The sequence below is a fragment of the Ambystoma mexicanum genome, chromosome 4q (genome assembly GCF_040938575.1).
Source record: "Ambystoma mexicanum isolate Mex_15411 chromosome 4q, UKY_AmexF1_1, whole genome shotgun sequence".
Taxonomy (NCBI): domain Eukaryota; kingdom Metazoa; phylum Chordata; class Amphibia; order Caudata; family Ambystomatidae; genus Ambystoma; species Ambystoma mexicanum.
In genome coordinates, this window is record NC_090928.1 from 218,933,744 (window position 1) to 218,954,156 (window position 20,413).

Genomic DNA, 20,413 nt, shown 5'->3' on the forward strand with positions numbered 1-20,413 from the left:
CAGCACGAACACAGCCCAATGACTTGTTCTTGGGTGAATAACCCCTGGGAGAGACTCTACCAAGTCTTTAGCTCACTGTCCCTTTCACAGAGAAGAAATTTCCCTGCATATCAGCCTTTGTCCTGCCCAGGGGCAGTCCAGCGCCGAAATGCTAGGCAATTCTCCTCTGAACAAGAGTACCATCAGTAACCCCATACACGTGTTTCAGCCTTGTTGGGCATCATCAGTGAGGTGAAACTGTTGCCTCTCTAAGAACAGTGAGCAAGGGGTCCACGTCTGGATCGCCCTGTTAACTTAGGGTGAAACCCAAAGTTAATTTATTCAAAACAAAGGGGGGTCTGGGAATCTCTCTACCAGCACGAACACAGCCCAATGACTTGTTCTTGGGTGAAGAACCCCTGGGAGAGACTCTACCAAGTCTTTAGCTCACTGTCCCTTTCACAGAGAAGAAATTTCCCTTCATATCAGCCTTTGTCCTGCCCAGGGGCAGTCCAGCGCCGAAATGCTAGGCAATTCTCCTCTGAACAAGAGTACCATCAGTAACCCCATACACGTGTTTCAGCCTTGTTGGGCATCATCAGTGAGGTGAAACTGTTGCCTCTCTAAGAACAGTGAGCAAGGGGTCCACGTCTGGATCGCCCTGTTAACTTAGGGTGAAACCCAAAGTTAATTTATTCAAAACAAAGGGGGGTCTGGGAATCTCTCTACCAGCACGAACACAGCCCAATGACTTGTTCTTAGGCAGGACAAAGGCTGATATGCGGGGAAATTTCTTCTCTGTGAAAAGGACAGTGAGCTAAAGACTTGGTAGAGTCTCTCCCAGGGGTTATTCACCCAAGAACAGGTCATTGGGCTGTGTTCGTGCTGGTAGAGAGATTCCCAGACCCCCCTTTGTTTGCATACATTAACTTTGGGTTTCACCCTAAGTTAACAGAGCAATCCAGACGTGGACCCCTTGCTCGCTGCTCTTAGAGAGGCAACAGTTTCACCTCACTGATGATGCCCAACAAGGCTGAAACACGTGTATGGGGTTACTGATGGTACTCTTGTTCAGAGGAGAATTGCCTAGCATTTCGGCGCTGGACTGCCCCTGGGCAGGACAAAGGCTGATATGCGGGGAAATTTCTTCTCTGTGAAAAGGACAGTGAGCTAAAGACTACTTGGTAGAGTCTCTCCCAGGGGTTATTCACCCAAGAACAGGTCATTGGGCTGTGTTCGTGCTGGTAGAGAGATTCCCAGACCCCCCTTTGTTGGTATGAAAGAAGCCTGGCTTTTTTCCTCCCTGTATATTTTCCACTTGGTCTGTTCCAGCCGCCTTCCAGTGCAGCCAGCACACAGACTTATTGTTCACTCGTTCAATGTCAGTGCTGCTTGGATGCCACTGTCCATATGCCACAGGCCGAACTGCGATTGTTGCATCATTTGGCTGCTTGCTGCTTTGTAGACTTTCAGCAGCTTATTGCGAGACACTCCTGGATTTGCGTTTGTTTGACCGCTTTGCTGGGGCTTCTAATGTAACATTCATAGACAAAAAATTCTGCGTACCATTTGGCAATCGGCCCTTACGCAGCTGCTTGCACTGAGTAAAAAGAGAAAAGCTGTACTGAATGTTCCAATGTAATGCCAAACTTCTCACTGTCAGCAATTGGAGTGATCGGGTTTTTAGCAAGCCATCAAACTATGTGGAGAATTCCGGCAACAGTTTTGTGGTGCAAGATGCAGGTGTCTTCCTAGAACACTGTTTCAAAAGCGCTGGATCCCTGCTCTTGCATCTGAATTAATACATGCATGGGGTGGCAAGTCTCTGGCCTACGAGCACCTGATGTGTTCAAATCAATAAACAAAAGTTCCGTTCAGCATGTATGTTGGACTCTTCACCCCTGGATCCCCTTCTTCCGGGCTCAGACCCATCTCAAATTTCAGCCTCTCTACGTCGGGTTCACTACGGCTTTTCAGGACAATTTTACCTGTGACATTCACAAATCTTAAGGTCTTTCCACAGTTCACTGTGGACACCCCTCTTCTGGGTTCATGTTAGTCAACACACTGTTCATTGGGACTTCAAGCTTTGCCCTGTTCCATCGGCATCCATACGTCGGGTTCACTCTTGCCAATTCTTTCCTTTCACACAATTCTTGGCCTTCGACTGTACAGGGGGTTTTGCTAGACTGTCGATGGAATGACTATAAACCGATTTTTTGATGTGCAACCAAAAACCCTGACCGTTATTATTTGGCTGTTGTAGTAAAAGTTGAGATGACACTGCCAAAGCAACTGTTTGCAGTTTTGGGCTCTGCGATTACCACACATGAATTTTAATGCCGTATTTGTAATCTTAATACATTATTGCGAAAAACTCTCCTGGCAGGCAGTGTCTTGGGTTGTCCATGCAGGCTGTTGTAGAGTCGCAATATGAAACAACCATGTAACATGATATGACATGACCTAACATGAAGTAACTTAACAAGCTACTATAGCAAACTGGTAAGAAGTAAAACCCCAAAAAGTGTCAACTACAGCAACATTGTGCTTGCCAAACGTATTCCAAAATTCTTCCTCGGCAGCCTGTTAATTAACCTACCCCTAACATGGTCTGTTTTCAAAGCCAACATTCGGAAGACTTTTATATCACTGAAGGGGAGAGTGTTGAGTGATTAGCAGTCTGCACACGGCAAACCGAATCGTCCCACCCACAAACAGTCACTACCATTCAATGAGTGCCATTGCAATGGGAAGCAGCACTTATTATTTGAAGTGCCAAGAGACTATTCAGTTTGTGGTCTGACCTATATTTATGAGCAATATTGTATAATCGGGGGTCCACTTTTTTGGATTTGTGCTTAATCGGTCCAAGCCAGGTCATGAACCATGGCAAATGGATGCTCCAGTTAATTCAGTCCATCGTTGACATTGGACTAAGAATGGTGTTCTCTCCCCCAGAATAGGGCACTTTGGATGGAGCCAGACCTTAGCAGGCAGCCATACACACATTCTACCACCAGCGCTCATTGCCCGTGTTACCTTGCGTAGTGGTGGATCTATTGTCGATACTCATTTTGAGCAAATCTGGCATTCTTTCTCATTCTACTGAGACTAGTGATCGCCTCTTAACACGGCAGAGTAGAACAATGGTTACAGTTGACTAGACCACCCGCAGACCTGACTCGTTATCCACTCAAGAAAGAATAACATTTTTAAATTTCTCTTCACCGCCCATACTGCTAAACATGTCACAGACTGCTCTGAGGGCGATTTATATGCGATTTAAAATTGAACCAGGTGTCTACTTTGAGTGCATATGTCCCAGATGGGGACTTTTTAGGTCTAAAAGTTCTTGTAGACTGTGTACCTCAACAAAGCTTATAGAGTCCATAACATATCACGCCGGTCAAGTGGCACATGGAGTAGGTGCAGAGCCTGCTAACGCAGGTTCGAATCCCGGCGGGGCCAAACTCAGCCCTTCATCCTTCCGAGCTCGATAAATGAGCACCACTCACCGTGGGTAATAATAAGCAGCGCTCAGATACCTAAGGGTTCGTAGCGCTATATAAATGCCAAATTATTATTATATCGAACTATACCAAACCTTCGATTTTTAACGTTAGAGAAAGGTATGGCTCCTTCAGAATATTACTTTAGAGAAAGGTTATGGGGCAGAATAATGATTGGGGATAATATAAGTTTGATACTAGCACTGTATAGGTTTTTGAAATAGTTATATGAAATGTTGGATGCTCCAAATTTTAAATATGATCTGAGGACAGTATGATTTGGCCTGGAGCTTTTAACAATTGGGTTATAAATTTATTGTTACATACATGATATGTATATAGATTTAGATATTCTAATTTTTATTTTTCACTAGATTGATATGAAAATGGTCTCGTTTTATTGTGTTTTCAAAGGTGTATTGAATAGTTTGTGTACGTTTTTTAAACCAAATCAGTTTAAAAAAAAGACTGCTCTGTTACGGATGGATTCATTGTTAACTAGCCCCCAGTACTAGCTGTTTTCACTTGGCTCTACAGCAGAAAATTGCCTCTTACCCCATTATTGTCCTGGTTTATGTATACTTCACCACACCGACGCTGGTAGCCACTTTAACACTGCCAAATGTTAATGGACTAGATTTAGATGTTATGTGGCAGTATTTCGTCCAGGGCGGCAGTCATATGATCTGCTCCTCCCATTTCCGGGATTTTACCTTTTATTTTAGTGGTATTATACCCGTGACGTCTAAAGACATTATGTGGGTTACTTGGAAAACAGAATTCATAGTTTCCCTTTATTCATATCAGTGCACATGTGAACTGCAGACGATGAACTGGGGGTACTTCGGATATATCTTTTTTTTCATTTCCCAAATCCTGCAACGTCAATCAATTTTTGTTTTGCCTCCACTGTGTTGAAGGTCCCATGGAACTTGAATGTTGGAGAAATTCAAATTTGATTTGAATTTGAAAATACAATGGTGTAGCCCCCTTATAAGAAAAAAAAGTTGCCTCTATTAAAAAAATAAAACGCTTTCTTCCTTACAACTCAAGCCGTGGTAAATATGTTTTTGCGCATGATGGATAAATCGCTGAGAGTCTAGCGTTTAGGTATGCTCAGCTTGGCGGCTTCCAGAAAGGCTAACATTCTGGATACAGCGGACGTTGACGCTCATCCCTCCCGTAACTGCCTTGACCACGTTGACCATGAAGCCGCCCTCTGCATCCTCGTCACTTGCATGGGTTTCTCTAGTGGTTCACCTCCTACTTCTAACTAACTTTTCCAGATAGAGTCCTGCACATCTCTGCGCCACCCAGTAACCTGCAGAGTTGCACAAGGTTCCACCCCTCCAACCCCCCAATCATGTTCAACCTTTAATTGGGACCTCTGGGGGAACTCTTCGTTCATCAAAACTAACATCAACATACACCAATATGCTCTTTACCTAAAGCCCAATTCCATACTGGATAAGTCCCTACCTGAGGCTCAACCCGACCAAGACCATTTTTTAATTCTCCTAGGAAATCCCTCAAAGCATCCTCAAGTCCAGAATTGACTGACTGCCTCAACTCACCCAGTGCAAAATCTCGCCGCTTTCCCATCGACTGTGCCCTCTCATTCAGAACACACATTGGCAAAAAGACCCAAGCAGCATGGGACCTGCTTGTGTTCCTGTGTCAAGTCAAGCCTTTCCCAAGCAATGTCATCTTACACCTGGCCAGTGACAATGTCCTACTTGAGGGTCACAGATGCCACCTTGTCTCAGTAGGGTAGCTCAGCGGCAACGTGCTCGCCTTGGAAGCAAGACGACATGAGCAACACAGGTTCGATCCCCGGGTCCGCGCTTAGAAACCTCTGGGTATTAAGCGTGTTATAAATAACCAATCATATCATACATTGTCCCTGCACTAGGAATATTTGATCACATCACCCTAACCCTCAAGAAGCTGAGCTGGGGATCCTTTCAAGCACACAGGTTCAAGACGGCATGCATCACCTACAAAACCGTCACAACCAAAATACCACACTACTTGGCATTGAAGTCACCATCTCTAGAAGCCAGTGCAGTGCTAGATGCCACGACATCGACAGACCGAAAATTGAGAACTGTGAGCAGTGGAAAAAAGGAAACCTGCCTTTCCTGCTATAACTCCTGCCGCTGGAATAAGTTGCCAATGCAGTTAATGTTAAAGCATATTTGTACCGCGCACTATCACCACCGGATTTGGTCCCCTGGTGCTCTGGCGGCTCTGAAAAAGGGAGAGGGGGGGTGAGTTAGTGGGAATGAGCTGGAAAAGTGCAAGATAGCAGTGATGTGCTGTTGGCAGCCTCAGCCCGGTGGGTCCGTTGGCTGGGCTTGGGGTGTTTTTTTCGGTTGGTAGTCGTCGTGTGCTGTTGTGCAAGTCTGTGTGGTTTGTTTTGTTGTTGCAGTGTAGTGAAGTTTGTGCGGTTTGTTTAAGGCTTGTGGTTGTGTTTTGGTTTGAGAGGTGTATGCAGAGGAGTGAAATTGTTAGTGGGTTGGGTATTGATTCATGATAGCACGCTTGGTCTAGGCTTGGCAGGAGAGTCGTATATCAATCATTAAATAACATCTCTATCTAGATGCGATGCAGGCTACGTAGAGGATTCCAACTACGTGCGGCATATGCTGACATTTACAATTCTATCTAGATGTGGCACATGCTAAGCTTAGGAGTTGCCTCTGTGTGCACATGCTAACATTCACAATTCTATCTAGATGCGAGGAAGGCTAAGTTGAGGATTCCAACTAAGTGCAGCATATGCAGAATGAGTGTGATTTACTCTGTTTGGATTCTTTATATACTGAGGAAGAGTTGTATGTTATACAGACATCAATTGATTCGCAAACTGAGCAACAGACAGATCTATTAGGAGTATGCAGACTGGATGCAAAAAGGATAATCTTATACTATCTTGATCGCCTGAAAAGAAATGTTTGCAGGGTCTCATGGTCGTGCGTTGTTTTGGGGCAGCGCCCCTTGTTTTTAGCCACGTGACCATATCCCTACCCATACCTGCCTAACCTCTGGGTTTTCACAGGAGACCCTGGGTTTTTAGCCTCTTCTCCGGGGAAGACCCTGGTGTCCCTGTGTTTCCGGTCCCATCCAATCCTCCATCGAACCCTCCATCGGATTGGCTACAAAATACCAGTAACCAATTGGCTGGGGGTGTGGGCAGGACCAAGAATGCAGACTGGAGCAAAATAAACGCGGTAATACTGCTGGTGTCCCCCCGCATATATGTCCTAATTGACCTTCTAAATTAGGTTAATTCTCCCGAGGTCAATTGTGAAAAGGTCAATTAGTATACAACCGAATGCAGGCTGGCACTGCTAGTGTTAGCCCACATTCCAAGCTGCCTAATGCCCTGTTCCCCCGCCCGCCATCTTTCCCCCACCGACCCTGCTTTTCTCACCCTTCCCCAATCCCACTTACCTGATTGCTGTTGCAGCGGGACCCGGCGCCACAGCTCCTGCAGCTCCTGTGACCGCTACGTTTGGCTGCCATGGAAATGGATGAGGCACTCCATACGGACACTGCCTTCCTAATCCATGGTGGCGTTGTTGGTATAGTATTTTCTTTCTGTGAACGGGACACCACTAGGCGTCCCGTTCATGGAGAGAAATAGTTTGACATTTTAAAAAACTACACAGGTGCTAATGGTGATATGCCCCTTGGCTACGGGCCAACCCTGTAGGTAATGGCCCGCCACCGTTGCTTGGGTGCCCGGCTGTTTTCTAAAAGGTAGGCCAACCACCTTGGGACATATTGCCTCATTATTATAGCACAGAGTAACATGTTGTCTGTAACCAGAACGGACGATTTGTGTACATCTGGCATGTTGCAAAACAAAAAAATAGTTTTGGAGGTAGATTGTGCACTTCAGGGGCTTAACCTTGTAGAGTTTGCAAGTAAGGCCATGAAGGTGTATTTTATTTTTTTAAAGGATCTGCCGAGTCAGCCAATGGGCCAGTCAAGGGTTTACAATCGCGAGAGCAATTGTCAGGATATATAGCATCTTCTCACTGACAGCTGGCCTTGGTGTAAGAGCCACTTCTGGTAGTCCAGCCCGCGGTGTCCTGGGGTGCTAAAATGGTTTGATTGCTTGTCAAAATCTGATCCACGTTATTCACAGTCTAGTCCATGAAAGCTCTGCCACCCTGCACCACCGCTGGACCAACCATTCATTGTGTGGGCGCACATACACTAAATTTAAGGATGGCAAGGTCCCTAGGCCGAGAGGTCTTGTGGTCACTTGGACTGAACCATTCACATTTGTGTTCGCAGTTAACTCCGATTGTGGTATATGTTGCCAGGTGCAAATGTTTTTTCTAATTTAACAATCCCCCTGAGCTTGTGACGTCACTGACTCAATAAGCCAATTACGCAGTCATACTCTGTGAGTGAGACTGCAGCACCCATCACCTTGCTACAAAATAACAGTCCTTAGTTATACCCGTTTAATGTAATGCAGTAAAGCAGAGTCTAGCATTTTGGGGTCTATGTAGCTGTATCTTCTCATCTGATCTTTTCCTTTTATCCCTCTCAGGTGAAGACGTTCTCTGCAGATACTTCAGCAATGAGCGGATACCACCCATATTTGAAGAAAGCACCCCCACATCACATTACTTTTCCCGGACCCCAGGTGAGAGGCAGCTAGTGAGGGGCACCGATTACATTCGAGGCAGCAGGTGCTTCTTGAACGCTGATCTCCACAACAGCGCCACCATGCCTTTCCAGGAGGAGGGAGCCAAAAGGAACTCTGCTGCGTCGCCCTCCAAAGCGCCATCGCCAGAACCCTCCCTTCTGGTTAGCTGGATTGCCAAGCTGAAACTCTTGACTCACTAATGGCAGTTTGGCGAACGGTTACCTTGTCCCTGTTTCGCAGTGCCTTCGCCGCCTCCCATGTGGGACTTGCCTTACGTTCCTCTTCAGTATTAAGATTCATCGGAAGACTGTTGGACGCTCCGCTCCTCCCTCGCCTCTTTGTTCGGTTTCTTGGTGATTTGGTGGCGAGAACGGAGCAGGATTTCCTTGCTCATGGTCAAAGGCTGAAAGGGCCTCCCTTCGTCACATGACCTCACATGTTCGTAGTTCTACTGAGTGCACGCTTCAGAAGCAAAGTGGCACTTAGGGAGAGTATGGCATGTAGCGGTAAACTGCACGCTTGACACCGCTTATGTAACTGGTCCATGTTACAAAGTTACTTCTCTGCCGGAGTACTTCCCTCAAGGGTCTTCGCTGCATCAGTCGTCCATTTTGCTTTGGATCTGGTGTAGTGGGAACAGATTTCGGACTTCCTCAAATGGACATTAATAGAGTACTGACAAAAACATGCAGATGGGAACTGACAATGTGTGGAGCAACAGGGTGCGGGATACCATTTGTGCCTGGTTTTCCACGGATTTCCTCTGGAAACACAAGTTGGGGCTACTGTGGATCTGCCTCCTGCCTACAATTTTTTTGTTTTGTTGACCTAGGTTTTGGCTTTCGATTGGTTCGATGTTGGTCGGTCTGCACTCACCAGTTGTTCTTGTGGGGCGCGCAGGCTTCCCCGCAACTGGAGCCCCTTCAGAATGCAGCCACAGTGAAATGCTCTGAGCTTTTGTCACGGTCTTCCTTTTATATTTAAAATCCAATTCGCTGTCTACCAAAGTGTTTTTGCTGCTGTTGTTTTTTAGTACTGTATAAGGTAGGAAGTGGCTTAGACTTTGAGAACTTGACTTGTTACATCGTTGTGTCCATGGGGCACACAATCAAACCACATAAATATATTTTCAATAATTGTTAAAGCTTGCTAAGCAAAATCCTGTAAAGTATATTTTTAGACACACAAGTGGTGAGATGACTAGGAACAACAACCAGGCACCTTTTTTATTTTTTTATTTTTTTTTTATGTTGAAGTCGGTTTTTGTGTTTGGCTCTCAAACGGAAAAAGTCATTTTGTGGTGAAAACGAAACCAGAACACAGGCCGACCTGTCCATGCCTACTGCCCCCCCCCCTCCCTCCCTAGTTGGGATATTATTGAATGGACCCACTCTTCTGTAGCCTGCTGTGTGGTGAGATGCAAGAGTCTGGGCAGCGATTCCCTGTGCAGTTTTAAAAGAATTTCTGGGGAAAATAAAATGTTACGTTTTTCACTAATTCACGCTTTTTATACTGCCTAGTGAATCCCAACCCTGTCTTGTTGGACTTTGACGCAGACAATGCTTTAGAGTTGCAGACTGTTTCTTACACTATATTAAAAGGGAAAATAATGGAAGTATCACAGAATCTGACTGTAAGGCCTGGCTACGCTTATTTTCCCATTTTAGATGCAGGCTTTGGGCAGGGGGCGTCATTTTAGCCTCACAGTGGTTAAAAAGGTGTAGCCGAGATCCTCTAGCTATTCAGTCCCGCGCAAGCAGCAGAACACAACCAGCTTCCCACCGCACCGGCCTCGAGCTGCAAAGATGCTCCCGAGAACGGGCGCGAATGGAGTGGCAGAACATTTCTGGACGTTCTGTTTGAGGGTTCTTGGTCTGTTCTGTGTCTGAATAGAACGAGATCCCTTTCACTCCCTCTACCCATTCTCATAGAGGTCTAGAACTACTTGTCCGAATCAAGTCTCGAACATTGGAGGGTATGGGGGCAACTGAAGATAAGTGGACCATCTTCTGCTGGGCAGGGCCTGGGCACACCCTGCTAGTGCATTGGGAGGCTGCAGAGCTCTTGAGCGGAGGCTGCAGAGCTCTCTGACTAGTTATCACTTCGTTATTGGTTTGTCTCTTAACAAGACAAATATTTCCTGTTGACGGCCGCAACCATAAGCCCTCCTCTTTGCCGGGCATGCTACCTCACCCATTCATTATCACTTCACACAGTGCCAGGCCCACTCCAGGCTTCTCCATGCATGAAATGGCTGGTATTGCCTTTGCCATGAATATTCAAAATGGATCCCCAGCCCCAACTCTAGCCTGTTGCATTTATACTAATTGTCTGTAGAGAGACTGGTTCATTCAGTAAGGTAACGGTCGTCGGGCTGTAGGACATTTTTTCTTCTTTCGGCTGGAAGTAGCGAACATTGCTAAGCAGTCCTTTTATTTGTCATCAGAGCCTGCCTCTGATGCTATCCGATACTTCAATAGTGGCAGCCATTGCTCACCATAAGGCCGATGGCTGCAGCGCCCCCGGACCAAGAGACCTCTGAAAAGGCCTACGAGAACCAATCCATGATCCCATGCACTCATCAAGCTGTTTTTTTCTAAAATGCTTCTGGCAACTATTATTCAATATCCGATTTTGGATGGACCTCGTATAGGATTTAATAAAAAAAACAAAAAACAAAAAAAGCATTTGCCAGATGCCAGAGGACTTGCGCAAAGCCCTGGAGGAAAGAAAACTGGCACTCGAAAAAGCAATTAATTGAAATACACAACTTGTTTCTCATGCCTTGCTTTTTATAATTTAACTTGTATATTTGTAGATATTGATCTGTATATATTTTCTTTTTACGTTAAGAATTGTATAAAAGGAAATGCTTACCGTCAACATTGCATGTTGGTCAGAAGTTCCATTGCAGTTTTCCGTTTTCTTTTGTTAATAACCACATTTTGCACTAGTCCTGCCCGCTAATCTGACAGATCTTGTTGTATCAGAATGATTGGGGTTCCTCCATTGTGGAGTGCCCTTTCGGTAACAGGTGAAGTTTGCAACACAACCCATATGCATGGATTCCAATGTGCTCGTTTGTGACCAGCTTGCCGTATCCGTGTCCACTTTGTCTTGACATACTTGTATGTGTTCCAGGCCTTTATGGACTGTTGCTGCACTGCCGACAGCACACCTGCCAGAAGGCCCGTCCATGATGGTTTTGCCCCGGCTCGACACATTAGAACGACGCCTCCTTAGGGGTTCACTTCCTCGCTGGATCTGGAATCCTCGCTGGATCTGGGGTGCCAGCCCTTCCTACAATTCTAATTAAGGCTTGCTCTCAAATGGCAGCTTTTCGAGTCTTGTCTGGTATTTGATCAAGTCATTGGTTAACATGATGAGCGCGTGCCACTTGCGTTCCCTTACCGCTTGCTGCAGATTGCAGGATTCCATCTGTTCTGGTTGCGCCCGAGTTGTGCAGAAAGTGCGGGGGTCTTGAGCACTCTTTGAAACTAACGCTAGAAACTGCAGAACAGTGCAAAGCAGACCACACAACGTAAGTTGCACTTGTTTTGAAAAGTGCCTTTCACAAAGTGCCTATGGAAAGGGCGTCCATGACAGAGATTTCGCCGCGCAGAGGCTAAATTGCCTGCCTTTTCATTAAAATAAGCACCTCTCAAGAAATGAACCCCCCCTCCCCGATCCAATGCACCTCTTAAACGTCCATGAATTTTACTGTTCCAGTTTTGAGATTCTTGTCTTGAGAGATGGTGGTGAGCAGTGTCTGCCGGCCGCCCGCCGTGTTCATCCTCCTGTTTCTGGTAACGTCGCTGGGTCTCTGTTGGATGCTTGATGCCATTTGCCGCAGAGAGGGAATGGTGGTTAGGTGAGAGGCTGCTCCATTTAGAGCCCACTCGCTTGGTAATGATTGCATCTCGTGTGTACTGGTACCCGGGGACAAGTCACTGCAGCTGGCAAGAAACGGCTGCTGTTTTTGGGTTCACTTCAGTGGTAATGCCTTCCCTCCATGGCCTCAGAACCTCAAACAATAGTTCCCTTAAAGATGCTGAACATGGTAGTTGTAATAGAAAGGTTAAGTGATGTGAAATGTCTTGTTTGAAGGATAGGCACACAGTCTTCTCATCTATGGAGAAACATGATCTTGGAGTACAAGAGCAGACCGTTTAGAGCGAAGCCTAGTATATACAGAAAAATAATATAATTCGTTAATAAATTTGAGAGCGCACATAGCCTACTTACTCAAGTCACTTTGTAGTTAGTTTCAGCTCGCTGCTTGGTGAAGACATTATGCAGATTCTGCGGCTGCTGCTCAATTTGTATTCTTTGCAAGGAACCCAGAAGGATAACCAGTCACTATTTCTGCACACTAACGCTTTAAGACCACGGCAGCTGGCCAAAGCAGTGGGCAGAAATGAAGGCTTTTAGCCCCAGTAGGACTTCAGCCTAGCTTGCTGCCTCCCCCGGAAACAAAAGTAACCAGCCCAGTGCCACCTGGAATGTTTACCCACTTGCTTAAGTATGCAATAATTATAGATCAGCTGGTTTCCCAATTTCAATAAAAGGGTCTCTTTTGCTGCTATGAATCCAATGGTGGTTGGTGCAGATAGCAGATGGCTTGAGATGTGCACGCTATTGCAGACTTGGGATCTCTTGAAACCGGTGGTGTGCTGGGATTTCTCAAAATGGGAATAAAATAATTTGCTTGCACCTCTCGAGTTTTCGTGGACTTCCCAATAGATGCGTGTATACGTTCGACTATACGTTCGACAGTGCTTTTCCAGTTGTCCTAGTGCTGCATCTCCAGAAGCCATAGGCAAGCATCTGAGCTATCCCTCCCATGTATGTGTCTGCATACTGTATACTGCACATTAGTTATCTCTCTGCAGTTGATGGATATGGAAACTACAAAATGTACGGGATTCCTCGCAGTTTGGTGGGCAAACAAGTCTTTGTGGGAAAGCTTTTTTACCTTTAGGTAATTTGTGTCCAGAATTTAGCAGCTCACGCCGCTTATCCCAGGTTCACTGAGTAGAACTTGCAAGCGGTTGATTCCCCCCCCCCCCCCCCTTTTTCGCTTGTGGCCTGATGTTCTATGTAGATTGATGGCCTATTCTGTCTCGCACTGAGCCTTATGGGCCGTAGTCCCTTCCTGAAGCCCTGACTTCCCACGGGCCCTTTCCAGATCTTTAAGCTCTACACAGGTGTGTAGGTTTAGAAATGACAAACCCTTGCACCATGTTCAAAACTTTGCAAGTCTCTGCTGTCATACTCTTCCCTCGGGACATTATGCAGGAGTTATATTGGGAGTATTCTGCATTTTGACGTCGGGCACATCTTGGCTTATGGCAAACCCATGCGACAAATTTCAGTTTCCTGTCCGATCCCTTCAAATGCTCCTCCTACGAGGGAGTCGAGATGCTGCTTCTTCAGGGCATAGCAAAGCTCGCCTATATACAGTGGAGAACTGGAATCGGGCATTTGTATTCACTAGTTTAATCGTCCAAAGGTGAACAGGACCTCTGTTGCATCATCTTATAGCCCTTTAAACAAAAGTAACTTCTGCTTAGACGGTGGGTGATCCAAAAGGATGCTTACTATTTAATATATACTGGACCCTCACTTGCTTGCCCTACACTGAGAAATGTTCATGTCTTGAAGAGAAAATACTTCACAGGGTGGTTGTGAACTGCTGCAGCCAACAGCAGCTGTAGCCAACAGCCGTCTCCTTCCCCAGGCCTTTTGGTTTCCTTCTCCAGTAGCTTGTCCCTAAATCACCCGAAACCCTCCCAAGTTCCCTCACACTATGGAGGGTGCATGTTTTCCAGAGATGGAAATTTGCGGCCATTAAGGTATTCCTGGACACGTCATAGTCGAACTGCAATGCAGTCCTAGTCCTGTTTCTCCTCCCCTAAGATTCTCTGGGGAAAGAGTGCTCAAAAGCAGCTGGATGTCGATTGAAATTAAAGTTTGTTTTTCATGGTACTTTTCCTTTTGGGTATTCAAACTTAAAGCAATATGAAGTTCCTAAGAACTGTGATACTGTCACCACTGGAAACCCATTGGAAACTCAAAACATTTGACCTCTTGTGGTTCCATTTGATGGCTGCATTCTTCGGTGCCAATGTAGCGGTCGTCTTCTCTCCCCAACAGAGCTTCCCTTAAGAAAATAATCCTTTTCATCACTCCATTTTGTTAGCGCCAAAATCTTGTCTCCTCATGGGCGTTTCAATTTCTGGCTGAGGAATGCGAGAGTGCTGGCTGGTTGTATTTCTGTAGTGGACTTGTGTCAATTGTTTTATCTGGTACCCTAGTTTTCAAATGTTTGCACAAGATTGCTTCCACATTTGTCCAGCTTGTTTGAAGTACAGTGGTGGATATGGCCAGCCTGGTTATTATTCTATTGGAAAGCTCTTGCCCGTTGGCAAGACTATACGTATTGCTCCCCACCTGCGTGACCCATGATGAGTCGTGAGTATGCCAGTTGAGATTGCTCTTTGAGTTCATAGCCCTCATTGTGTGAGGACTTCTGCACTCACCCTTTTGTTTGACTGAGGCTCCTGTGCAGGAGGTATAGCCTTGTTTCCTGGAATGGCCCAGACTTGCGTGACAGCCACTCTGCCAACTTGCAGGGGGTACTTGAAATTGTCCTGTGCTTCAAGGTCTGGGCAGATCTCGAAGGTTTTCAGTTCCTGACCAGAAAGGAATCATTTGCTTTCTGGAATCTCATCTTTGCTCCAGGGAGTTTTCTCCTCTGCAAACCAGAATCCTGCTTCTTTGCAGGTAACCTGTGTGATAACCAATTCGGTTTTCAGTTGCAGTGTCCCGAAAAGCTACCCTGAAGCACCCCCAGACAAAACCAAATGTTGGGCGTTAAGGGTTGAAGAGGGATATGCCTTGCCTTGTAATGTTGGTGATTGTGTGTTTTCATTATTTTACCCAAGACATTTTATTCTTTAAAATAGTAGCTGCTACTGCCCAAGTGAATTGCCTGGCAGCATTGCTCATTTCTATAATGAACATCCTCCTAGTGAAGTGTGTACAGCAGTGGGATATTAATGTTCATGCAATGTTTGACCGAGTCTGCGTATGTGCCTTTGCCGTCCTGTTATTTCTCCATCTCCTGCTAAAGGGCTTCTGTCTTTGTAGCCATCACTCCTGCTAGATCATTTCGTGTATTGCATCTTCTCTCACTGCTGGAGGAAACTGCAAGGTAATGCAATCTTTCAGAGTCGGCCATATTACCCTCTGTAACTTTGTAGCACCGGTTGTCTACTTTCAAAGCTTCAGTGTGTGCTGCTGCAAACACCATATTAATTACACGAGAGGCTCAAATTTTCCAAACTAACGTTAAGATGGAGGTGACCTTCTACCGTTTTGGGCTATGGCATGATGGTGCTACTCTAGGCAAGCCAGACCCCCCACTTGTTGGACTTTGGTGTATTTCTCATTAATGAAGTCTAAACCTCTCCCTTATTCAAAATGTTTTGGGTATGTTTCAGAGGTGCTGCTCCCTATGAGCAGTGTGCTCATCAACCTTTTCATTTGAAACCTGGTTTGAGTAGTTCAAACCTTGCAAATATTCTTCTGGTTGGAAAACTGCTTCAAAGTTGGAAGTTCGAGTAAGAAAAAGTTCTGCTGTGTTGAAACTTATAATCTGTTTGAGCCATACCCGTTTCTTTGTCATGGTGTGAATTGTTGGTATAGAGGATGTGTTTCTTGGTGGGGTTTACTAGAGGAAATGTTGATATTGGCATGTGAACACTGCTGACACGAGCAGTCTCCCTGGTACATGCATGCCATTTCAAATCTGTATAAAGAGTATGGAAGGTGCTTTGGGTGTGCCTAAACACCCAAAATTTCTCTTGAGTCACGGAATCCGCACCCAGGCGCTCGGTTTCGGCTGGCTTGTTTGCTCCGATGTCAGGGCCTTTTTTGTTTATTGAACAATCTCCTTCAAGACATCAATCTCCTTTCCTAACATGGGGGTAATTAAGATTTGACTTTGTCCTCCCTCCTCGCACCTCCAGTAACTGTACCTCTCTTGCTGAGGCTCCTTAACCCCAACCAGCGCCAAGGAATCCTATTTTGTGGTCTACGTTTGCTCTCAATGCTTTTCTGAAATCCGTCGGAAAGCTCCAAATGTGTGACGGTTTGCTACACAATCAGATGATCTTAAGGCTTCAAAGACCAGGGAAGTGCATTCCATAGAGCGGCGCAAGAACAGAAGCTGTCCAGTCATCCTTCTTGTATCTGAATGATGAAATTACCCCTTTGTTTTTAGAGTCGTCCATGGTGGGCGAGGGGAGAATGTGCAGAGAAAAATCTGATCTCAATCTTGCAAGTAATTCACATGGATTTGAACCCAATTTTAGATGATCTGCGGGAGGACGGTGAAGATAATCAATGAAATTAAATTTTTGACATATTTTCTCAAGCTTGATTAACCTGTAGTTGATGAATCATGTAATTTGGTTATGACAGAGTGGTATGGTGTGTTAACACTGAAGATCTCCATTTCAAACTGGGAAAACGGATTTGGCCTATGGAATTAATGACGTGTTGGAATCGAATTTGTAGGCCATATTTTTTTTTTATACTGCAGAAGTATCAGGACAGAGGGCGCAAAGATCTGACCCGGTCACATTGCCGGTGGATTACCCCACACGTCCATGTGAACAGTTGTCGGGAGCAATTGCAGAGGGATTTGCTTCCATGTGGAAACCTTTTCTTTAATTGGTTGCTGAAAAGGGTTCAGAAGATCAGTGCCATTACTGAACTGTATACCAACTTTTCATGATGGAAGTAGCATTGATCGTTTGGTTGCGCAAACTCGTCTGTAGGAGCTTGGACAACCGCTTTTTCTAGATTCGTGAAGAGGCCGTGTTAGATTTATCCCCCACATTCAATGCAGGTTGCTTTTGCAGTTTTCTCCATACTTGGACGATATTCCAGTAATTATAGTTTCTGACATTGTAGGGTTTAAGCCGAATTGTTGGGTGAGAGCAACATATAATTTGTCAGTGGAAGGGGAGCTGATGTGTGATCATTGCCTCCCAATCTCCTTTCCACCAGCCTGTTGCGGCACGCTGTCCACATGACAGCCACAGCGAGCGGGAGCCCAATGTGGGAACGTGGCCATCTTTGCAGCCAGTAAAATTGTTCGAAGTTTAAACCCAAACCTCACCTCCCCTACCTGACTGTCTTTTTTTTTTTTTTATTTCAGCCATCAGGGGCGGTGATTATTTTAAGATTAGAAATATGCAATTGTCGTAAAATATTGTTCATGATGTTGTACAGCTATAACAGTGTGTATGCCCCATAGTGTGCTTTTAGTGTGGATGAAAATGTACTTGTCTAACTCCCCTTGGAGACAGAGTGGGGCAGTCTGCAAGGTTCGTAACCGATACATGTCTGCAATATGTGCTTTATTCGGTAGGCCTATGTACATCCTCCCAGGTGAACACACCTCTGACTGTTTGAAAGTGCCTTGGAGCTCCCATTTTTTGGGGGGCCGTACTAACATTAGAACTCGATGCAGGTTTGCGAAGAAGCTTTTCGTTCTCTTTAAACTTTACCCTGACTTCATTACCTCTCCTCCTTCCCCTGCCTCCATCCAGTCCTGAAACCAAAACCAACATTCGGCAGAATAACCGGGCGCGCCCATTCCAAGACTATGCAACAGAACAGTGCCTCTGCTAGATTACCTACTTCTGCTAGGAGAACATGCAATAAAGAAGGCTAGGTGTGTCTCGTAAAAGTGTTTGGATTATGTAACTGTATCATGGATTCGTTTGTTAAAAGTTGACATTTCAAGTTGTAAACTTATTTAAAAAAAATGTATTCGCAAAAAGCAGTAAAAAAATACATTTTTCCGCAGTCTGTTTCACTGGTGCCTTCTTGGGGGAAGTAGTTGGGGCAGAGCTATTCTTTTACTGTCGAAAATGCTCAACATTTCCTTGTCGCAGTCTCTCAGTACCAGACCCACATTGATTATTTTTAGTGGGCGCGTGTTCTGTTCTGCGACACAAACTGCAAATGGATTTCTGGATTGTGTGTGGTGGGTTTCGATGGTTGGCCATGGTGGTAGGCTGGATTTGGTAGAGCCAAGACGGCAGGCAAGGCTCTCCTCTTAGCAAGTTCTGCTTCCGAACGATCGCCTTCCCATGACCCAGCATACCCACCCTTCCAAACGGCATCCATCTTATGGACCCGTTCGCTAACGCCCTGCCTACAGCTCCACTGGTACGCCATTGACCGAAGGATAGATCATTGTGTAAGTGCTTACCAGCCGTAGCAGCCTAGCTGAGCCTCAAGAGCATCAAGTTAAATGGCAAGTTCTTCTCTGAATCTGCACTCTTCAAACGGAGTGAGAAACCTAGGGGTAATGCGAGATGTTGACCTTAAAGTGAACTTCCAGGTGAGCACACTAATGCAATCCCCCCTGCTCCTGGTGAATATATCCTCCTCTTTATCTCTAAAGTGGACCATGCTGCTCACCTCCCAACAAAACGGCTACAGCCATTGGTCGGCAGCAGACGCCACTACATGGACCACAAACCAAGAGATGAGTAACCACGCTTGGACAATAGAATGCTTTTTCCCGGGACATCAGGAACCCCATGCAGTTCATTGGAAAGTAATGATCTGTTCCGAACTACATCTTTGGAACTGTGAGATCCCAAACGTGGTTAATGGTACAGCACTGTAGCCCCAACCTGTACAATCCTGTTTCCCGATTCTAAATAATCACTCAAACCAAATACTGAACCGAATATTGTGGGCCAATGTGCATGTATTGGCATCTGTACACCTTGCTGGGTTTTACACCTCGTTGCCCTAATTCCACTTGTTACAAAATAAAACTTTCTCACACACACGCACTGCAATAAACAACTGGCCACTGCACTTCAAGCAACATCCTACATCAAGGGAACATCCTCGGGACCTCACCATCCCACACACTCAGTGACGCTAGGACATCCAATAGTCAGATAACTTCTCCCCATTTTCCACCTGACCACATATTGGTGCCATCCTACTAAATTAAAATGTATTTTGCTGCTTAGGGACCACCCGTCAGTTCTGTTTGCTTAACACATTAACTATCATTCCAATCTCCTCTGATATGGTGCAAGCCTGAATATCGCAGGGCTTATGCAACTCTTCATCCTTTGGAGATCAGAAATTGAGTACTATTAAGTCGGGTGGTATTGTTACAGTACTCCGTAGCGAGAGGAATCCGACATGAGTCGCAATATGAAAACCTGATTATCTTTCTACTGCCACACCACAGTCAAATGGTTAAACACCCACATTTACACAATCACGTTGACTGGAGGTTCCTCACAGAAAAGGTTGTGTAGTCGGGCGACTCATACCCCCAATCAATGCTTCTGAACAGTATCAATCATCGTTCTACAGTGACTTGGGACCAGAGGACCATCTCCCTGTCGCCACGAACCAAGACCTAAAGAAATTGGTCTTAAGTGTGCTCCTCAGTTAGACTCCCATAATACAACAGCCCTACTGTTCAACCCACATGATACACACTCGACCCGCCAAGCCACACACTACTACATACCCTCCAAAAACCTCACTGAAGGCATTGCACCACAACTCGCACCCACAAACCTGATCCCACCCTGGATCAGTCCCAACAGTGACATGTTAACATTTCTCACAACATAACCAAAGCCATGTACTTCAGCATCGCCCTTCAAAATAAAATAAAAAAACACTACAAGCCAACTAATCAAATTCAGACAGAAACCTCAATACACCAAAGGTCTATGCAAATCTTTACATAAACAAACTGAAAACACCCAAACCTCTTACCAGCAAGTCGCCTGCAGCGTGCCCACCCATTCACCCGCGGCGTTCACAGGAGACTGCAAAACAACCATCTACCAATGCCAGGCAGACCCCACCCACATCCCACTACGCCCATCTATCAGATGGGGACTCGCTCCTCAGAGACTCTAGCTGCATACTGATCAGTGTACATTCAAATCCAATCGCAGCAGTCTCATGCAAATTCTATACTGGAAATCTCCTATATTTGCGTGCTATTTTCCCCTCATAGAACATCAAGTAATCTGTTGTGGTAGAAAATGTCAATAAACACCCAGACACAGAGCTATGCCAATTGCCTAAAAAGGAGACAGAGACCAAAGTGAATCCCACCTTTCATGCAAAAGGAAGCACCCACCAACTACTTTCCATGGAGGCGCTACTTCCTCCTCACCTA

At 45.6% G+C, this 20,413-nt stretch overlaps 1 protein-coding gene across 2 annotated transcripts in view; it reads left to right on the forward strand.

The window, feature by feature from the left end:
• CNKSR3 (CNKSR family member 3) overlaps positions 1-20,413 on the forward strand; it is a 1,181,575-nt gene that overhangs the window by 256,408 nt on the left and 904,754 nt on the right. The window contains exon 13 of one of the 2 annotated variants that reach the window (XM_069607749.1): positions 8,062-18,042. The exons of the other annotated variant lie outside the window; for it this stretch is intronic. Within the exon in view, the coding sequence (XP_069463850.1) occupies positions 8,062-8,360 (299 nt within the window). The 3' untranslated portion in view covers positions 8,361-18,042. Of the gene's footprint in view, positions 1-8,061; positions 18,043-20,413 lie in introns of those variants that run through there. 2 annotated transcript variants of the gene reach the window in all.